This window comes from Chaetodon auriga, chromosome 20 (genome assembly GCF_051107435.1).
Source record: "Chaetodon auriga isolate fChaAug3 chromosome 20, fChaAug3.hap1, whole genome shotgun sequence".
NCBI classification, from domain to species: domain Eukaryota; kingdom Metazoa; phylum Chordata; class Actinopteri; order Chaetodontiformes; family Chaetodontidae; genus Chaetodon; species Chaetodon auriga.
In genome coordinates, this window is record NC_135093.1 from 7,509,482 (window position 1) to 7,528,471 (window position 18,990).

Sequence of the window (18,990 nt, forward strand, 5' to 3'; positions counted from 1 at the left end):
TCTTCCTGCTTTTCAAAACACACAATGGGGGAAAAATTAAATCCCTGGAGGAGGATTTAGACACTTATATAACTCCCCAATTATAAAGTTTTTTTTTTTCTTCAAGAAGCCTCAGTGCCCTCCCTTCTGTTTATATGACTCACAAATATCTAATACTGAACTGTGTATAATGCCAGTATGCCCACATGACTGCAGAAAAGGCTCTTTTGCTTTCTGCCCGACTGAGTCAGGCATAATGGGAGGCTTGAAAAGCTGCGGGCTTAAACCAGCGCAGTCTTGACAAAGCCTTGGTGGCTTGCTGGGAGACTGTGCATCCTAGGAAGTTGCCAAAAAACTAATTTTCAAGAGCACTCAGCATGGTCTTAAAGCTATCTAATGGAACCACACCCAGACTGGACGTTAAATACCTCACTCCTGCATGGGCAATTTGCTGACAATGATGAAGGAAATGACTACGTAGGCAACTATAACCTCCGCTAACGTTTAAGAGAAACATGAGAAATAATACAATTAACTGCACATTTTAAAGCTGAGAACATCCTTTACATATTCACCTAAGAAAACGTATTCAACATATGAAACAAGCATCCAAGAGACACATAACCAAGAGGAGCAACCAATCATGAAATACCTCACAAACCCTGTATGGCCAAAAGTATGTAGACACTTCAACATTGTTGAACATCTAATTCCCAAACTGTGGGTGTTAATGCATCACAATAACAGCCTCCATTCTTCTGGGAAGGCTTTCCACAAGATTCTGGAACCTGCCCACAGAGATTATCTCTCATTCAGCCACAAGAGCATTAGTGAGGTCAGAGACTCATGTTTTGGTGATATGGCCTGACTAGTTGTGTTTCAGTTCATCCCAAAAGATGGTCTTGTTCCTCCACACCAGACCTGCAACTAATGATGATTTTCATTATGGATTAGTCTGCCGATTAATCATTTGGTCCAAAAGATGTGAAAAAAAGCAACAAAAAACGTATTGTAGCATCGGTGCAACACAGAATATTTACAATACTTGACAGTTTGTTGGTGTGTGATAATAAGAAATCACAAATCCTCAAATTCATGAACAATTAACGGCAAACGACCGTGATCCGAATGTGCTTGCACATCCTACGCATTTGTTCCCCTCAGCCTTTAGAAATAAATGTACGTGGAGCTTGTAAAAAGAATGCCTGGTATTCGCCTTCAGCCTCATTCTTCTACAGGACATATTTCACGCTAAAAAAAAAAAAAAAACAATGACGCCAAGTCATCGAGAGGTCCCAGTCCCCTCTCATCCCCTACCTGCCAGCCTCAAACCTCCCCCCTCCCCTCTACTTATGTTTCAACCCACCTTGATGTACCTGTTTACTTGTCTGTGGGTGGTCCGGCTGGTACTAAAACAAATTCCCTTCCCCCCACACGGGCATGCAGGCATACCTGTTCATCCGATTTCAGCAAACGGCTAAAGCTGCCTCGCTACGAAAGAGGTAGGGAAGGATCGAGGGTGGGCACACGGGAGGTGGGGACCATTCAGTGAAAAACGTCCCCTGGCCAGGCCTCAGGACCACCTAACCTGTGGCTTCTATTCCTGACCCCATAATGTGTGTGCGGGAGGGGGGATATTACCTTTTCGCCGACAGTGCTTCCCCATATTCCCTGACCCCACAGAGACATTACAGTGGGCAAATATAAAGCAGGGTTTCATGAAGCCTGAGCTTATCTGGGCTCTGAAAGTATGTGAGACATGCCTGGGAACAAAAGGCCGTCTCTCAGCCTGGGAGCAGGCCAAGGGGATCTCTTTCAGCAGCCACAGATTGCCCTGTGTTTTCTTAATTGACAGACCCCGGCCACATTTGATAGAAATGACATGCAGCTGGCAGGGAGCCCCGGCCTTCCAGGTAGACCACCTTTCAGCAGGAAAATTGTCCTCAATCTAGCTCATGAAGAAAGTTTGATGGAGGTCTCCATCATAAACACATTGTGTGGGTGGTGGGTTCAGCTCACTGTGGATTACACCTGCGTGGGAAAAGTGGGTTATTTCAGAGTGTGGGGTCGCCTTTGCAAAGTCGTCATCTCTGCCAATAAATAGCTGAAAAATAACAAAAAGCAACATCTCCCCATCTGCAAGTGTAGAATTTACCAAATGATTTATCAATAGCTGCTTATTATTGTTCTCTACTTAAAGGACCAGTGTGCGGGATTTAGTGCCATCTAGTGGTGAGGTTGCAGATTGCAACCAAGAGAGCGCCCCTCACCTCATTCCTCCCTTTCTAAACATGAAGGAGTACTTACAGCCGCGAAACCGCGCTAACCCAAAAGGCTCTCACTGGGGCCAGTGTTTGGTTTGTCCGTTCAGGGCTCCTGTAGAAACATGGAGGCGGACCCTGTCCCTCTGTAGATATAAAGAGCTCATTCCAAGGTTATGAAAACAACAATTCTTATTTTCAGCTAATTATACACCAATGAAAACACTGCATTTCTACCAATAGATCCCCATAAATCTTCCACTGTGGACCTTTAACTGATCGTATTTAACTCTGAGCCTTTTCAACTGTCCATCGTCCTCTTTTCACTGCACACACCTGCCTGCTGTTTATAACAGTCTCATTCCACTGTATACGTTTTGTACTGGTTTCCATCCACACAGTACATATTATAACTGCATTCATCATACTGTAGATTTTGTATATAACTTCATTTTGTGGCATGTCTTTCTCTTGTGACTGCCCGATCCATTATCGTTTTTTTCTTTTTGTACATTTGTTTTTCTCTCTATATTTATATTCATATTACACACATATACTGTGTAGATGCTAAACTGCATTTTATTGTGCTTGTACTTACTGTGTACAGTGACAGTAAAGCCTAATCTTACTGCTGGTTTACAGTGGGTAGGTGCAGATACATAAAGCTATATGTTCCCCTTTCCCCAGTCTGAGGAAAGCATGTCCTCAGCTGGTCAGATGCAGAAGTGCACCTTTTTTTTTTTTTCGTTTTCTTTTTTATAAATACCCCTGTCAATGAATCTTAAAAGATTTAATCTTACTTTATCTGTGTTTACACATTTAAACTCCAAATTTAATCTCCAATAAAATTCAAAGTCATTTTATTTGAAATATTGAGGGTAATATGTTATTATTGTCAACGTGCTTAAATGTAATTATTATTATTCATTTCTATGGTTTGCTTTTATGGCCTTCAGCTGCTATTTAGGGGGAAATATTCTATCTGATTAATTTCATTTAGGATTTTATAATCAAACTTCTGTCTAATCCTGATTTGTGGCATATTTTGTTCATCTGTCTAATGTTGTCTGTCTGTAACTCACAGTTATTGCTCTTCACTCGGCCGTCCCACATGTATGTGATGTAATAATCATGGCAGGAGTGGATTCAGGTCCCAGGCACCTTTCAGCTGAATAAGGATCAAATATTTTTATGACTCTTGTAATGGTTTCTGTTAACTGTTGGCTGTCTGACCTAATATTTGTATAACTGTGGTCATCATGTAGTATCGGTAGGTTGTGTGGTTGCATGGAGGGTTTGTTCTTAGATCTGTTTCGAAAAAGAAATCTTAATAAAACTACCAGACTTAAAGGCAAGAGTCACTCACAGCACACACTGATAATAGAGTCTTAATAAGCCCTGTTTTATGCAGTTGTGTGCACAGACAGTCACCTCCTCAGTGCTGAAAAATGGAAATGAACGTGCCAGCGATGACAAACAACAACATAAACGGCCAAAATGCCTTTGTCATGGCACATATTGTCAAAATCTCTTGTGTGCATTTAGATGCTGGGCATCCCAAAGGCCTGAACTCCACAGAGAATAAAACGGGGCCATATGGCATCCATGTTTCAAGCCCCCATGATCCACCCGGGCTGATTTCCCATCCGGTGTAGGAAAAAGGATTTGAGGGTGCCAAACAGCGTTGGTCCCCTGTGGATATTAGTGGGCCATGGAAGATAAGAAACTAGCCATCCCAGACAGCCAGTTCCATCAGCAGATAAGAGCAGAAAAGGCCCCTCAGCTACACCTGAACTGATCCACTTCAGGCCTGATGTGCTGCGACTTTACAGCATTCACACAATACCAGAATTTTTGTACATTTATTTTTGCTTTAGTCACGATTTAATTGCCTCATAAGTGTTTTTAAATAATCAATCGAACAGTAATAGTGCCTATATTAGCATTGTTATGGTTTTTTTTTTTGCATGGGTTTCACCAGGTGTTGTTCACATCATTCTGAAAGATCCGTTTCTTTGTTTGTATGTCATGTACAGCCCTAATGAACTGTTAAGAAATCAAATGTACAATTGCACATATGAAGTAAAAGTTTCACATTAAACTAAGACTATAATCATCCAACCAAAACAAATCATCATCACATGTTCATACATTTCCACTGAGTCTCTGTTCAGCCTCTTCACGCTGAAGTACTTCACGCTCTCACCTCGCTGTCACAGGACATTCAACGTAAAATAACAATTATCTGAACTGCTGTCAGTATTTGTATTAAGGCTGCCCCTTCAAATAGTTTTTAAGCTATTTCAAATATTTCAGGTGCGTATTTCCAACAGCGAGCACATTTTAGCCCTTTCCAGAATAATTTTCTGAATGCTTTTTGGGAGCAGCAACACACTCCTCAATCATCTGAAACTCTATACAGCCAGGACTCTAAAATGGTCTGACAAGGACAGAGATATGAAAAGCTAAGGTCATCTGATAACTACTGAGTAAGTCATGAAACAAAGGATTTCACAGAGCATTAAGATTATGCAAGACGTCACCAGGTCGGGACAAAAAACACTAAAAAAGTCTTTGTTCTCATATGTCAGGAGCCTAATAAACAAACCCAGCTCTCCTTCCTTCCAGATTATTTTATAATGAGGATTCACAACTTGTGCACAAAGCTGCCTGCTGGAGCTCCTATCGCTCTGTGCCACGCTGATCCGCTCCCCAGCTGCCTTTCTGCGCAGGAAACCCAGAGCAGAGGAGGGAATTTTTAGGCAAAAGATGGGTCACAACTTCCCTCCCCTGCTCTACAGATGCTGGTCGGTTAATGAAGTAACAACAAATTGGGCCGCTGGCTAATTTGGAGTGGCGTTTCCTGGCCCCTCTTGGCCCATAGAGATGTGTTTCATTTTCTCTTATCAGTGATTCAGTCATGTGGATTTACGCATGGACGCCTCTGTCTCCCCCAATCGCTGCGCTAATGGAAACTTCGTTAATGTCATTAATCTACGGGCCCAGACATGTACTAAACACATATTTTGCTGTTTGTTCTCCATTTGTCAAATAACTCTGGAGCTTCCTTTATGCCAGAGTTTCTAGTCAGTGCGACAACACAGAAGAAACAAGACAAAGGAGGCAGCCATTGATATTTTGGTTTCAATTTTTTTTTAATAGCTCAGATAACATGAATCTAATCATGGCTTCAATCATGTAGACAATATCCCACTACAGGTGCTCACAGTCATCTGATGGTCTGTGAAGTCAGCCTCAAACCACAGTGCAGTGACTCCAGAGTTGTCTTCCTTTGCCTTAAATCAGATCTTAATCTCACCACAAAGTAGATGATGAGACAGCCTCTAGCATCTTCCAGTGTCCACTAAGCGTAACAAGATGTGATCAGTGATCACAGCCGAACGCTGAACTCTGATCTCTGCTGGCTGCAGGACACAAGTTCAGCACAGCTACTCACAATTTAGCCGCCCAGATTAGTCAGAGGGCAAAGTGCTCCTGCCAGGACGAATCCTCGTCATGCTTATTGTATACATCTTCTCTATTAGGTGAATCAGTGTGTTTATATCGCAGCCAAATTGAGCGTAGCTACAAAACTTGGCCTCTGGGTGTTCAGAATCGGGCTGAACTCAAGCCAGGTACTGGCAGGAGGAAGGTCATCTCTTCAATAGCAGGGCTTACACAGGACGTGACCAGTGGTCTCCTGGGTTAAAGTCCTGTGTGTCTTTGGCCCATCCATCCACCTTAACTCCATATGCAGTCTTTCTTGCTCTTTAGACTGCATCATCTGACTTCCTCCTTTGATCCTGTCATAATTACTACGGCCGCTAGAGGTCGTCACCTTAAATATGGGTGGTAATAACCTACTTGCACAACAACAGCTTTTCTGGTCGGACGGTTTTTAACACGCACAGCTCCAGCTACGTTGTATGTGTCCTCTATAGTCTATACTCCCAAAAAAAGGTTACCTCTGCTGCTACCGTTTGTTACAGGAAAAGATGATGTGATGCCTTCAGATTGTTTCTTTGTCCAATCAAAAGTCCAAAACCAGAACACATTCAAGTAAAGATCACTAACACAAAGGAAAGCAGCAAATCCTCACATGCAAGAAGCAGGAACCACTGAATGTTTGACATTTCTGCTTGACAAGTGACTTAAATGATAAATCAATCAGCAAAATTGCTGCCAATTAATTTTCTGTTGACCAACTAATCAATTGATCAACTAAGTGTTTCAGCACTATAAGCTGACTGCTACCCAGCACTGCCGCAGGAAGAACAGGTGAGGTTTAGCAGCCTGAATGTTGTCATTCTCATGTTTTTTTGTGTGAAATCTGTAAATTGTCTTGATTAAATGTTGATGGCATGAGAACAAATTTAAGAAATGACCCTCAAAACTTTCTCTTCCCTGATAAGAACTGGGCCAGCACATTCCTCACAGTGAGTAGTCACACTGATGCTCTGTTCATTCAGAGCAAATGACAAAAAAGGCCTTAATGAAGAGATAAACTATGTGAGTAACTAGCGGGTCCGGAGCTAGCTGACCATGTGTTTCCTGTCCAGTCTGCCTTTAAGAGCACAGTAATTAGGAAGATGCTAATGGATCTGACAGTTATGAGTCCTAGAAAAGCTTCAAATGTCGCTTCAATTAGACGGCGCCCTGAAGACGTCTTGTGTGGCATCGTCATTCAGTCCGCTCAGAGGCTGGAGACACAACAGTGCTTGGCCCGAATCTCCACATAATAGTCTTTTTCTTTTTCCATCAAAGCCTCACGTCCATGACACGCATAAGAAGCCTCATCAGCATCTCCCACGAGCTCATCAACACCTTCAAAATCTTCCTAAATTGAGTCCCTCGCAGTTTACTTCACCAGATTCCAAACATGCATGTTTATTCACGCTGATTTTAAAACCCAACATTATTTCCTGCTTGGTCGACTGACATTTTGATGGCCACGCTCACAAAGCCACTTTAATGTTGTCATTAGTTATGCTTCTCTGGTGGCCAAAAGATGGATCCCTAAGTCGCAGGATCCAATAAGGTTGTATATGAATGGTTGGAGCAGATAAACTACATCAAATAAATGAAAGAAAGACTCATTCACTGATGGAAGACGGGAGAGAAAGTCTGTTAATTAGAAATATGAAAATGAACAAAATCTCTGACACAGTTTTTGGGCCCATCTGAACAGCTACAGTAATTCTCTCTCCACCTTACATGAACTTCATTTAATTAACAGCAAGATGAAGAGTGGCCTAAACCAATTTCTGATTATTTTCTTGAGCAGGATCTGTTTTTTTACACACGCTGAAGATGAAAATAACATCTTCAATTCATACATATAACAAAAAAATAATATGATAAGTCTTACTTTATTATTCAGTTGGTTAATGTTACGTGAAAATTGCTCCCAAGTACATTTGTTTCTTTTTTCCAAACTAAAATATGGTCTTATTTGCTGGTTGCCTGAAGGAAAATTGACATTCAAGTGTCATGTTTGACTATGATGCTTTGAGACAGAAGACAAATGGCAGAAAACGAGACTTTAGAAACATCATATAACAAAGAAAATACAAGAACGATGAACAGAATTTACCTAAATTCCTGTTCATTTATAGAAAACAGAGCGTCTGAGTGTGTTTAATGAGATTCAAAGTGCAGTGGGAATTTTATTTTAGATGATTAAAGTAGTTAAAACTATAAAATATTACTTTCAGAGAGTGTTTTTAATTTTATTTTGTTCGCTGCAAATGGTCTGAGAAATGTGTGACACTGATGCTAAACTGTAAACTGCATGAGGAGAGGATTATTATTTATATTATATTACATTTTTACTGTTTTTGGTGATTTATATATTTATTTATTCATGGTGTAATGAGTAAATTAGATTTTTTTTTTTTTTTCTCTCTTTTCACCTCTTATTGTTATGGACATGCTGCTACAGATCTGTAGGGAAGTTCAGGTGTGTGTAGGTGGTTGTTGTTCTTGATGCAGTGATACTACATCTACGGCACACAAAAAATAAATACAGAGAAAGAAAATATCCAGTAAATGTGTCCCTGCATTGATCAGAGATTAGATGCTCTGGCTAATTTGCACTGCCAACAGTTTGGACAATGTCCCAGCAGGAAAACCACAGGTGTAAATAATAAAATGCAGGCTGGCTGAATTCCATTTAGCTGCTTCAGCTTCAGGATGCTGACATTGTGTGTGCTGCCTTCACTGTCCACACTGATGAGACTTACAGACTGCAAAATGATCACATACATTTTCCACATAGGGAGGGTCAGGAAAGAGGGAGGGTCGTTTTAACTTTTTCACATCCCAGATTTTATTTTCTTCTTTTTATTCTCCCCGTCGAACTCAGGATCATTATGCCCGATGTGAGAAACAGACAGATGCAGATCTTTACAGTTATTAGCGATTGAATGATACCTCCCGAGTCGTTTTGGAACAGACCATGTAACTGGTTTTATTATGACAGACAGTCAGACATCATCTGATGTCATTCATATTCATTTTTATTATTTGGAATGAGGGATGACGTGAAAATACTGCAAGTCCATCTGGGTAGGCACAGAGCTGCTGCCGGGGCCTGATTTACTCATTCTGTGGTTGTAAAAACCTTTAACTGCTGGCTTCATAGAAATATAGAAGGGCTGGGAGCAAATATTAGAGAATATTAATAACGCTGTGGAGGGTGTTGCTTTCTGTAAAACTACATGAGATTCAGCCCCTTTCACCACCCTAATAACTTCCATTCCTTGCCGGGACACTTGAGTAGAAAGGAGCCGTCGTTACTGTTTTCAGTCACGCCTGCTTTTTCTGCTATAACAAGTCAAAATGTCTCCTCAGGAAAAGATCTGTCTTCAGAGGGACTTGCATGAACCAGCTGCCAAAACACAAGCCTCTGAACGACATCAGTAAGTTACTCTGTCAGAAAGCGGCCAGAGATTACACCTGGATTTATTCTTTGCTTTAATAAGTACACTATATTACACGCTGCCAGGGGCCGAAGCTACATACTGAATGAAATGGACCACCTTCACTGTTGCGCCTCGGTTTAAAATGATCAGTTGCTATTGATCAATAATTTAGACAAGTGCTAGATTATTGACAGGAAGACAAAATATGTTAGGCCGGCTATGTTTGAGAAATCCCCCCATACACTCAATCACTGGAACAGAAATTGCTCCATGGTATATAATAACGCAGTGATGTTTCTTTCCCCCCCTGCAGATCAATGCTAATTGAGGTCCTACATGATGAATGTAGTCTGAAACGTTTTTAACCCACTGACTGCTGAGCAGCAACAAGCACTGCTGGACCACTGAACACAGAGGACGGTGTTCATACAAATTATTATACAGATGAGAGGCTGCAAAGTTTTTATGTCAGTAAGTGTGTCTTACAGTAAATTGACATCCCATTTCCATAAGAGTGTTATCTATTTTGCAGCATTTGTTATTTTGAGGATGAAAAGTGACACTAACCAGACATTAGTCTGTGATTATTGCTTTAAATCTTGCTAAATTTGGGTAAATACGGGTATCTACTGCATGATATGCCTTATAAATTGAAATTTCAAGATTTACTTTATAACTAATGACGCTGTGATGTCTCCTCGGAGGCACAGCGGTACAATACGATGATCAGCACAGCTAACAGAAGGATGCTGGTCGATCCCTGAAGCCCCCCGAACACAAGTCTCTGTTGGTGCACATTCGGCTTGTGGACAGCACGCAGCAGATGGAGTAAACCATGCCATCAAGTGGAAAATAGACCTGTTGTGTTGTCACAGAGACAAGTTACAATATAGTCTGCCAATCGGACCACCAGAGGAAACTGCAAGAAGGGGTTTTAACGTGCAGCAGCAAGGGGATGTATCCTTCTTACTGTGCATTCACTGCATCAAGTGTTAACAAGATCATAAAGCTGCTGTTTGTCTCATCTGACTAACAAAACATTAGACCCTTTCTCTGAATGTTAGAGTCTTGGCCTTCGTATCCACACGCCGATGCCACATCCTCACCTTTAATATTATACACTATCACTGAATGTACTGTAGCAGGAGTCATGGAGCCTCTCAAGCTGAATTAGAGCAGATAAAAATCCTGACTCACTGCTGCCACCTTGTGTCACTTTGAGTCATGAACCCCGTCTTAAAACCTCACTACACCGCAATGCTCTGACAGCCCTCTTATCCTGATCTTATCTCATCAGAGTTAAACGAATCCTGCCATTCACAGCAGGTTATAGACAGATCAAATTATGCTGATTTTCATTATTTAAGCATTACATGAACATGTGATATTGAGCCTCATATTCAACACCTGCTTTAACATTCTACTATAACTTCAAGTTGATCACATCACAGCAGATTTGTGCCTCTTCATGCAGTAGAAAAGTGACCAGTCATTTCTGATGGTGCTGTATTTTACCATTTAATATTCCTTATATAATTCATATACTGTTACTGGGCAACAGCATTTCAGCACAGGTGCTTTTTACAAAACTCTTTTCAAGGTTTTAATGGGAAACAGTGATAATTCCTACACTTATTTCAAACAAATACAAGGCTATACAAGTATGCATTTATTCACAATGTGGATTAAAGGGTTACTTCCCCCAACGTCACAAATATTATATATAAACATCTTCCCACTGAGCTTTGCCGGCCACGCACACAGTTTGGTGTAACAACTACTCGAAGCAACAAAGCTGATCAACAGTTTCCAATCGGGAAACATTTAAAAACTGTTGGCAGTGAGGTCTGTGGATTATCCTGAGGAGCCCAGGACGTTGTTTCTGGAAGACAGATGGTCAGCACCACAAACGAAGCTGCATTCACCTTTACTGTACTGTGGTGGCAGAAGTCTCAGTAGGGGAGATAATAAAACCTGGACAAATAAAACCATTCAGCGAGTGTTGCCAAGTGAGTTTGTTCCAGTACTTGTCGATCCTTTAAGCAGGCGCAAACATGCAAAATTAAAATGTTCAATTAAACTCAAACATTTTTGAAATGTTTCTAAATGAAACATAAGATAAATGTTTCTTATGCGTCGTATACACAAAGTAAAATGTGTACTGTGTTTAAAAACCAACAAAACAATACACTGTACTTTGGTTAGAATTGCTTTTCTACAAAACCACGTTTTTACGACACTGAATGATTAACAAAGAGTGCAGTGACATCTTTTAGACACGAGGCAGCAGTTCCTAAAAGTTCATGGCTTTCTTCGGTCATTCTCACTTATTTTCAGTTCCGTCTTAAATACGCATCTCTGATCACATTCCGGTGAGTTTTTCTGTCCATCTTGAGGGCAAAACGTCCAAGTCTTCCCGGATTATCTTGACATTTCCCACGCGTCCTTTTGATGCAGCTGACAGTGACGGCTTCGACAAGGACGCCTGAAACAAATGTTGATTGCAATTCATTGTCACCACCATCATCTGCTGCAAATGCACTAGTAATAAATTAATTCATGTGGTTGAGTTTTGGCCCCGTTGGGATATTTGACGGACAGTTTTGAATATAAACACGTCAGAGGCTCATACAGATAGATATACTGCTCAGATTACCTGCCTGTGCGCTCTTGCTGAGACAGATAGATGGGCCTTTGGCTATATCTGGAGATTGATAAAGGGAGCAAACCCCAGCACGTCCTGAAGAAGTACCAGAGCCCTCTGTAAAGGCGGCTCAACATCGATCACTACATTGCGCTTCCGCAGAGGATCCAGGCTCGACTCCGTCACGTTATGACAGTGATTCACCTTCAGGGACTGCAGCTTCGGGCAGTACTCTGCCAGAGTCCTGTGAGCACAGCATGCAAAGGATCTTATGGACGGGTGCACAAGTGAGGTGGTGGGATGGCACAAAGTTAGTTGGATTATGCTTGAAAATAAGATATGACATACCTGATGGACTGATTCCTGACCCGCAGGCAACCTGTCAGGTCCAGCTGCTCCAGGCCCCTGCAGTTCTTGGCCACCTCCTCCACCGACTCGTCGGTGACGTTAGCGTTGACTGCCAAAGATAGAGACCTCAACTTCAAACACTTCTTGGCCAGGTAGCAGATGGCGTCGTCCTTGAGCTGGCGGCAGGCGGTGAGGTCGATCGACTGCAGCCCCCCGCAGTGGTCAGCCAGGCTGCGCAGGGACAGGCTGTCCACCCACTCGCAGTGCGCCAGGCCGAGGTGCTGGAGGTGCGTGCAGCTCAAGGACACGGCCACCAGGGAGTGGCGGGTGAGCCAAACGCACCCGCTCATGTCCACCCGCTGCAGATGCTGGTTCTGGCCGATAACTGGCAGCAGCTCCTCGTCTGACACCCAGTCTGAACAGCTCTGAAGTGACAGGCTATGGAGAACTTTGTTGTCCTTCAACATGGAGCAAAACGCCTCCTTGGGAATGGACGGTCCAGTCTGCAAATATCACAACAGAGCATACCATAACGTACCTTTCAACACAGGCTGCTAAAGCTCTTACTCATCAGGACTTACCGAGGACAGATCGAAAGTCCTGCAGTTGGCCAGATACACCTGGATGAGGCTGTGGAACTGCTTGCTCACCCTCTGCAGGCTGACAAGGTGTTGCAGGGGCAAGTAGCACAAAATGTGTGGAACGAGAACATCCTCCCAGGGCAAGTCCAAAAGGTGACATCTGCTCAAGAAATGCAAACCTCGCTTAACAGCTGAACTTTGATACTGCATGCAGGCTGACAGGAAACCACCATGTGAACGCAATTAAATGTTAACAAACGCGTTCAAAAGCAAGAATAATGACAGAAACATTACATTAGTAATAAAGAACATTATACCAGCTCGCCCACTGTGATATGTAATTCAACCGAAGTGAACTGGCATAAATAAACGGGGGCTACAACAACCACCCACATCTCTATTACTTGGTTGTTGTCACTCGCAAGCTATCGGTGTTAGCTGACAAGCTAGCCTGCCGGGGCCAACGACCCAGTTGATTTTAATTACAAATCTCCCTTTTTAAAAGGCACTTACGTCCGCATCTTGGCTCCTTCGTCCATCCTGAGTCAGCTGTGTTATAGAGACTTTTTAAGGACGCGGTGTTCTTCGCATAGATTCCAAAATATCGTATTTTCTATTAGCATCTTGCAAGCATTTGAGGTGTAACCCAAACCTAATGCTGCCTTCAAGGACCGTCCGGAGACTTTTTTTTAGCGGTATGGAAGTATCCAACGACATTTTATATTTGACTGGATGTGACGTTTGGAGAAAACAAGAGCCAAGAATTTTTGGTAAAAGTGATAGACCTACACACATAAACTATTATCGCTGCCTTGTAGGCTATTTTATCCATTTTATTCTGTTGATAAAGCACAGAATAGCCCAGTTCTGCGCCACTGGACTTGTTAACGAGAACAACTTCCACCACCCTTGTACAGAGTAAATTTGTTGTCTTTTACAGACAAAAGTGTGCTGTTAAAATGTCAGAGACGTCTTACTGAGATGACCTACATCTCATATAGTCATGGATCTACGCGTTTACGAGGAACCACTGAACTCAGCAGTCGTAATTTTCCGGGTTTACGTCAAAGACCACGTTAAAGTAATTTACATATTAGTGTGATATAAAGATTAAAACATACCTCTTTAAAATTGTTTATGAAATTTCATATAGTCATGTGTTTGTCGGCGTTGGTTGGTGTTTTGTTGTAACAAAATGAAGTGACCTGTGCAGAGATCTTATCAGGAAGATTTTATTATTATTATTTTAATGTAAGCGCTGCTGTGTTAAAGAATAAAATACTATGCAGTAACTAGAAAATAAATCTATGTAGCTGCTGTCACAGACAAGAAATTGGCAACATCAGTGTAAGAATTCCTAAATTGTACTCTTAATATAGAAGATACAGCCAAAAGATTTTGCTGCAGACCCATCAGTATTTTGAATATTTTCTTTGCCAGTATCAATTAGCTGTCACTGTATTATAGCAGCATCTTTCCTGGAATACATGTGTTGAACAAATGAGCACCCTGCCAGCTCACCTCTGCCCAGGGGAACAATGAAGTCAGTCATGCTGAACAATTGCTGACCCATGAGTTATGTTTCAGTGAATGAGATGAGCCAACAGGATAGCCGGGTGAACACTCACTCTTGACTGACTACAATCCCATATACAAGCTAAAGTACAAGCATGGCGAATAAATCAATCTATGATTTCTCTGCTGAGACCCTGGATGGACAGCAGGTTCCACTCTGTAACTACAGGGGTAAGGTGCTCCTCATCATCAACGTTGCCACCTTCTGAGGGTCAACAATAGAGGAGGTAATATTCTGCAGGAGCACTGATCGATTTTAGTCGGGTCACATTTTTCATCACAGATGATCTGTGCCGTCATTTTTATTTCAGGAATTTGATTTTGTGTCCTTTTCCCTCAGTACCACCGACTGAATGCACTGATGGAAATGTTTGGCGACCTCAACTTCACTGTCCTAGGATTCCCTTGCAACCAATTCGGTCTTCAGTCACCTGGTAGGTACAATGAAGCTTTCAAAGTGTGACAGAAATAACAGATTATTACCCAGATACTGTACTGTACCAAGAGAAATACTGTGTTGTACATCAGTGGTGGAAAGTAACTATAGTCCACATTTTCACATAAGTACTGTACTTAAGAGCAATCTTGAGGTACTTCTACCCGAGTATTTCCCTTTTATGCTACGTTATACCTCTACTCCAGTACATTTCAGAGGGAAATATTGTATTTTTTACTTCACAACATTTCTTGACAGCTGCATTTTACTTACATTTACCACTGATTTCAAACTTCTTTGGTGTGTAACCTCTTACATAAGAGCTAGGTATGGTGGGGCCCATTGTCACATAGCAGATGGCAAAGGGCAATTTCCTTTCGAAACTTCTCAGATGGTTTCATTTAGATAACTGTTCAAGACCAAGCATATAATTAGCGAAGATTCCATCCAAAGTCCAAAATGAATAAATAAATAAAGTACTTAAAGTACATTTTGCTGCAAACACTTGTGCACTTTTTGAATGTAAGACTTTTACATGAAATGAAGTATTTTTACCTTCACATATTGGATCTTTTACTTAATAAAAAGATCTGAATACTTCATCCACCGCTAACCTACATACAAACTCTGTTTGACTGATGCAGATGCTGATGCTATGTGGTATACATGGTGGTTTGTTTATTTGATTTATTTTGAAAGCAAAGTTGTGAATACACACATTAACTTGTTCTATTTTCATGTTTTCAGAGGAGAATCATGAAACCCTCAATATTCTTAAGTACGTGAGACCTGGTGGGGAGTTTGTGCCAAAGTTTCCTGTCTTTGGGAAGGTTGAGGTGAATGGATTAAATGAAGAGCCTCTTTTCACCTATCTGAAGGTATTGCCTTTTGCCTAGGATTTGAATTTAAAAGATTAATGCATGATTTTTTTAAAAAGTTTTTTTTATGTTGGTGTTGCCCTGAAAAAGAAAATCAGATACACAGTAATTTCTCATTTGCCACAGGAATGTTTGCCATTTGTGAACCCTGTTATTGGAGATATGAAGAAATTCTACTGGTCCCCAATCAAAGTCAATGACATTCGCTGGAATTTTGAGAAGTTTCTTATCACTGCAGATGGAATTCCCTTCAAAAGGTGAAGTTAAAGATCTTAGATCTCAAGTTAGAAACCTAATCAGCCCTTAATTTTGCCAAACATGGCTCTGACTGTTACAGTGACTCTAATGTTTTCCCTTTTCTGTAGGTATGAACTTCATTGCCCCATTGAGAAAGTGGAGAAGGACATAGCAGAACTTGTCTGATGGATTTTCTTCAATTTGCTACCGGTGGCAGAGTGACGATCCCCCAGTAAATGCACTCGTGCACCTGAGCTGGATCTGATGGGAAGAGGGACGGGTCTCAGGGCTTCAGTGCATTCACTCTGTGAACAAGTTCCCTTCAGCCACTGACGGAGTTTTTAACACTTGTCTCTGTTTTGATTCTGCCTGCTCCTCAAAATTAAATAAAAATGAATAAATCACTAGGAAATAAATGGTCCGGTCGTTGTAGTTGCTTTTGTTGTCATTCCTGATGCTACTATGTTGAATGGATACGTAGCTGGTCTTAAAGCCTTATTAATGTTTACATTATTCATGTAATATGAATTTTAATTGGTCCTCATGCCGACCCATACTTCCAGCATTGCGCATGCGTACTTCTTTGTGTCAGTCAGCAACAGCCAGTAACCATGGCTGGTGTTGGTTTCCGACGGTGGGCCCAAGCTGTTTCTAAAGGGAAAGGTTCCGGCATTTCAGCCCTTTTGTCGGGAAGTAGAGCAGGTCAGTAGTGTTATAGCTATTGGTCTTACTGTCTGATAAATTACTGTCAATGTACATGTCAGAGTTTAGAGTTAAAAACAACGAATGGACGTAACCTTGACATGCTAACGTTAGCTGAGCGGCTACCGCTATTTTGAATGAGGGTGAAAGAACGTTTCTTCGTGGTAATTCGCTGACGAGCTTTGCAACTTCGATTTGATTTATTCACATATGCAACCGTTGATGTTTCAGCCTCTGGTGTGTCAAAGGATAATGAAGTTGGTCCATGCCCTACGACCCCCGAGGAGAAGGCTGCTGCTGCAAAGAAGTACATGATGAGGGTTGAGGACTATGAACCATACCCCGACAACGGCGAGGGGTGAGCTTTATTTTGAAAAGGCCTGTCATATGTAGCAGTTTCTTTTTTTTCTTTTTTCTTTTTTTTTTAAGTGTTACGGCAGATGTTGAGAAGTGTTGTTTAGCTCACACATTGTTATGTTGACCAGATGCATTGACAGTGTGTGAACCACTAGCAACAAAGCCATTAAATAGATGATTAACCGCATGTTATCGTTGTGTTTTTGTAGATATGGTGATTATCCACAGCTGCCAGATAGATCTCAGCATGAGAGGGACCCCTGGTACCAGTGGGACCACCCTGACCTGAGGAGGAACTGGGGAGAGCCGGTAAGCTACTGATGGCTTTTACATATGTGGATCAGAATCGATGTATATGTCAGGCAGCCCTGTAGAAATCACTGATAAGTCTGACATTTCGGGGCGATAGTCGTTAGTGAAACGTGATGCTTCCACCATTGTGATCTGCGTGTATTCATTGCTCGCACATTGCTTTTGTGAATTAGGCCACAGAAATGCCAAGTATATGTCTGCTGTAATTTGGATCAAGTGTCCCACTCAGCTGGTACATGTCTTGGTACCAAAACTTGAGAGATCCTTATCTGTAATGTTTATAGATCTGTTTATTTAGAGTGTATTGTTCAATAATAAAGGTACACAACACCTACATAATATTCTATTGTAATATTCATACTGCTTTCTCCACACAAGGCTGTGCCTCACTCGCTCACTTCAATGATGACATTATTACAGTGTGAGATTTCCTGTGACTGTTAATCAGTGATTGTGCCCTGTCTATTTTCAGTTGCACTGGGATTTTGACATGTACACCAGGAACCGTGTGGATACATCTGGATCCCCTGTGGCCTGGTCCACAATGTGCAAACAGCTGTTTGGTTTCATCGGGTTCATGCTGTTTATGTTCTACATGGGGGAGAAATTCCCTTGTTATCAACCTGTTGTAAGTACAGACTAATTCTAGGATTCATGTTTTGTACGACGTACTGTTTTCAGGAGAATTGACCTGATAAATTACTGGTTTAAAAAGGGAGAGGATTCCCAACTTTAGCTTACCATTCTGGCTTGTTGAATTATTTGTTTTTTCTTATTTTTATTTTCTAAAACCACCAATATTTTCACCTGCCCCATCCACAGTATCAGATAATAAATACAGTAAAAAATAAAATAAAATAAAAATAAGAAAAACAAATGTGGAGATGATATGGTTTGAAAAGGGTCTCCTTTTCCTTTTTCCAAATCTGTGCTTTTTTCCCCCTGTGTGCATATTGGCCTATTAACATTTTGAATACCTTACCAGCTAGTCAGAGTAAAAGTTACTCAAATTGCTTTCCTGTTTGACATGTTCTGTAGATTATAACTTCTGCTAACTTCCTGCTCAGATTGTCCACCTAACTAATAGACTAATTGCATTAAAAGTTGTTACAAAGAGTCACTCAGGTTTCCAATTGTTAAACTACAAAGAGACAACCAAGAAGACATAATGTACACTATAATTATTTCTCACAAATCTGACTTGTTTTTATGATTTGAAATTAAGGACCCTGTTTATTCTGTCTACTCTTTCCTACATGCTCATTTTTACAATCATTCCATTTCACGAATGAATGCTTAAATTATGTTGCAATATTGTCACTTTTTTTTAGTGCTGTGCCACCTGTAGATTAAAGATTTGGATTGTGTCCTTTATTTAACAACATACAAATTTTCAGTAAAGCATTTTCCTCTCTTCTAGGCACCGAAACAGTATCCCTATAACAACCTGCACCTGGAGAGAGGAGGAGATCCGGAAAAACAACCAGAGGATGTCAAACATTATGAAATCTAATGACTAAAGTCTGGTTCTACTTGTGTATATATATATTTCTGCAAAGAATAAACATGTTAACACTGACATTCCTCGCTGTGTTGCTCTCTTCTGTCTGTAGAAAGAATGTCAACCTGCTGAATAGGCTTGTTTTTTTTTGTCTGTTTCCAAATAAAAAGATTGAATTCTCACTGAGTGAAAAGGAACACTTGAAAAAGCCCGGATCCCTCATTATGAATATTTTTGCTGGGTCAACACTGGTTTT

The 18,990-nt window shown here is 41.1% G+C and overlaps 4 protein-coding genes across 5 annotated transcripts in view; 2 read left to right on the forward strand and 2 right to left on the reverse strand.

The window, feature by feature from the left end:
• The window catches only part of lrrc20 (leucine rich repeat containing 20), a 178,666-nt gene that overhangs the window by 48,108 nt on the left and 111,568 nt on the right, over positions 1–18,990 (reverse strand). The gene's annotated exons all lie outside the window — the stretch shown is intronic.
• Positions 10,659–13,413, reverse strand: fbxl15 (F-box and leucine-rich repeat protein 15). 2 transcript variants are annotated; one of them, XM_076759146.1, is made up of 5 exons: positions 13,250–13,413; positions 12,737–12,896; positions 12,156–12,658; positions 11,820–12,051; positions 10,659–11,648 (listed from the first exon to the last, which is right to left on the reverse strand). In XM_076759146.1, the coding sequence occupies exons 1-4, from the start codon at positions 13,273–13,275 to the stop codon at positions 11,862–11,864; spliced, it is 879 nt and encodes a 292-aa protein (XP_076615261.1). In that variant the 5' UTR covers positions 13,276–13,413; the 3' UTR covers positions 10,659–11,648; positions 11,820–11,861. The 2 variants fall into 2 exon arrangements, with proteins under 2 accessions (XP_076615261.1, XP_076615260.1); XM_076759145.1 differs by lacking the exon at positions 13,250–13,413 and having other exon boundaries at positions 12,737–12,946.
• On the forward strand, positions 14,395–16,104 carry gpx9 (glutathione peroxidase 9). Its single transcript, XM_076760273.1, has 5 exons — positions 14,395–14,538; positions 14,652–14,745; positions 15,495–15,625; positions 15,752–15,882; positions 15,991–16,104. The coding sequence occupies exons 1-5, from the start codon at positions 14,407–14,409 to the stop codon at positions 16,046–16,048; spliced, it is 546 nt and encodes a 181-aa protein (XP_076616388.1). The 5' UTR covers positions 14,395–14,406; the 3' UTR covers positions 16,049–16,104.
• Positions 16,444–18,814, forward strand: ndufb8 (NADH:ubiquinone oxidoreductase subunit B8). The gene is made up of 5 exons (XM_076760017.1): positions 16,444–16,564; positions 16,796–16,922; positions 17,131–17,230; positions 17,706–17,861; positions 18,654–18,814. The coding sequence occupies exons 1-5, from the start codon at positions 16,474–16,476 to the stop codon at positions 18,744–18,746; spliced, it is 567 nt and encodes a 188-aa protein (XP_076616132.1). The 5' UTR covers positions 16,444–16,473; the 3' UTR covers positions 18,747–18,814.

Excerpts from the sequence above, each read along its gene's own strand:
- fbxl15 (XM_076759145.1), bottom strand. The coding sequence starts at position 12,946 with ATGCAGTATCAAAGTTCAGCTGTTAAGCGAGGTTTGCATTTCTTGAGC. Across the intron at positions 12,659-12,736 it reads GGACTTTCGATCTGTCCTCG|ACTGGACCGTCCATTCCCAA; the intron begins GTAAGTCCTGAT and ends TGATATTTGCAG. Across the intron at positions 12,052-12,155 it reads GTCAGGAATCAGTCCATCAG|GACTCTGGCAGAGTACTGCC; the intron begins GTATGTCATATC and ends CTGTGCTCACAG.
- ndufb8 (XM_076760017.1), top strand. The coding sequence starts at position 16,474 with ATGGCTGGTGTTGGTTTCCGACGGTGGGCCCAAGCTGTTTCTAAAGGG. Across the intron at positions 16,923-17,130 it reads TACCCCGACAACGGCGAGGG|ATATGGTGATTATCCACAGC; the intron begins GTGAGCTTTATT and ends GTGTTTTTGTAG. Across the intron at positions 17,862-18,653 it reads TCCCTTGTTATCAACCTGTT|GCACCGAAACAGTATCCCTA; the intron begins GTAAGTACAGAC and ends CCTCTCTTCTAG.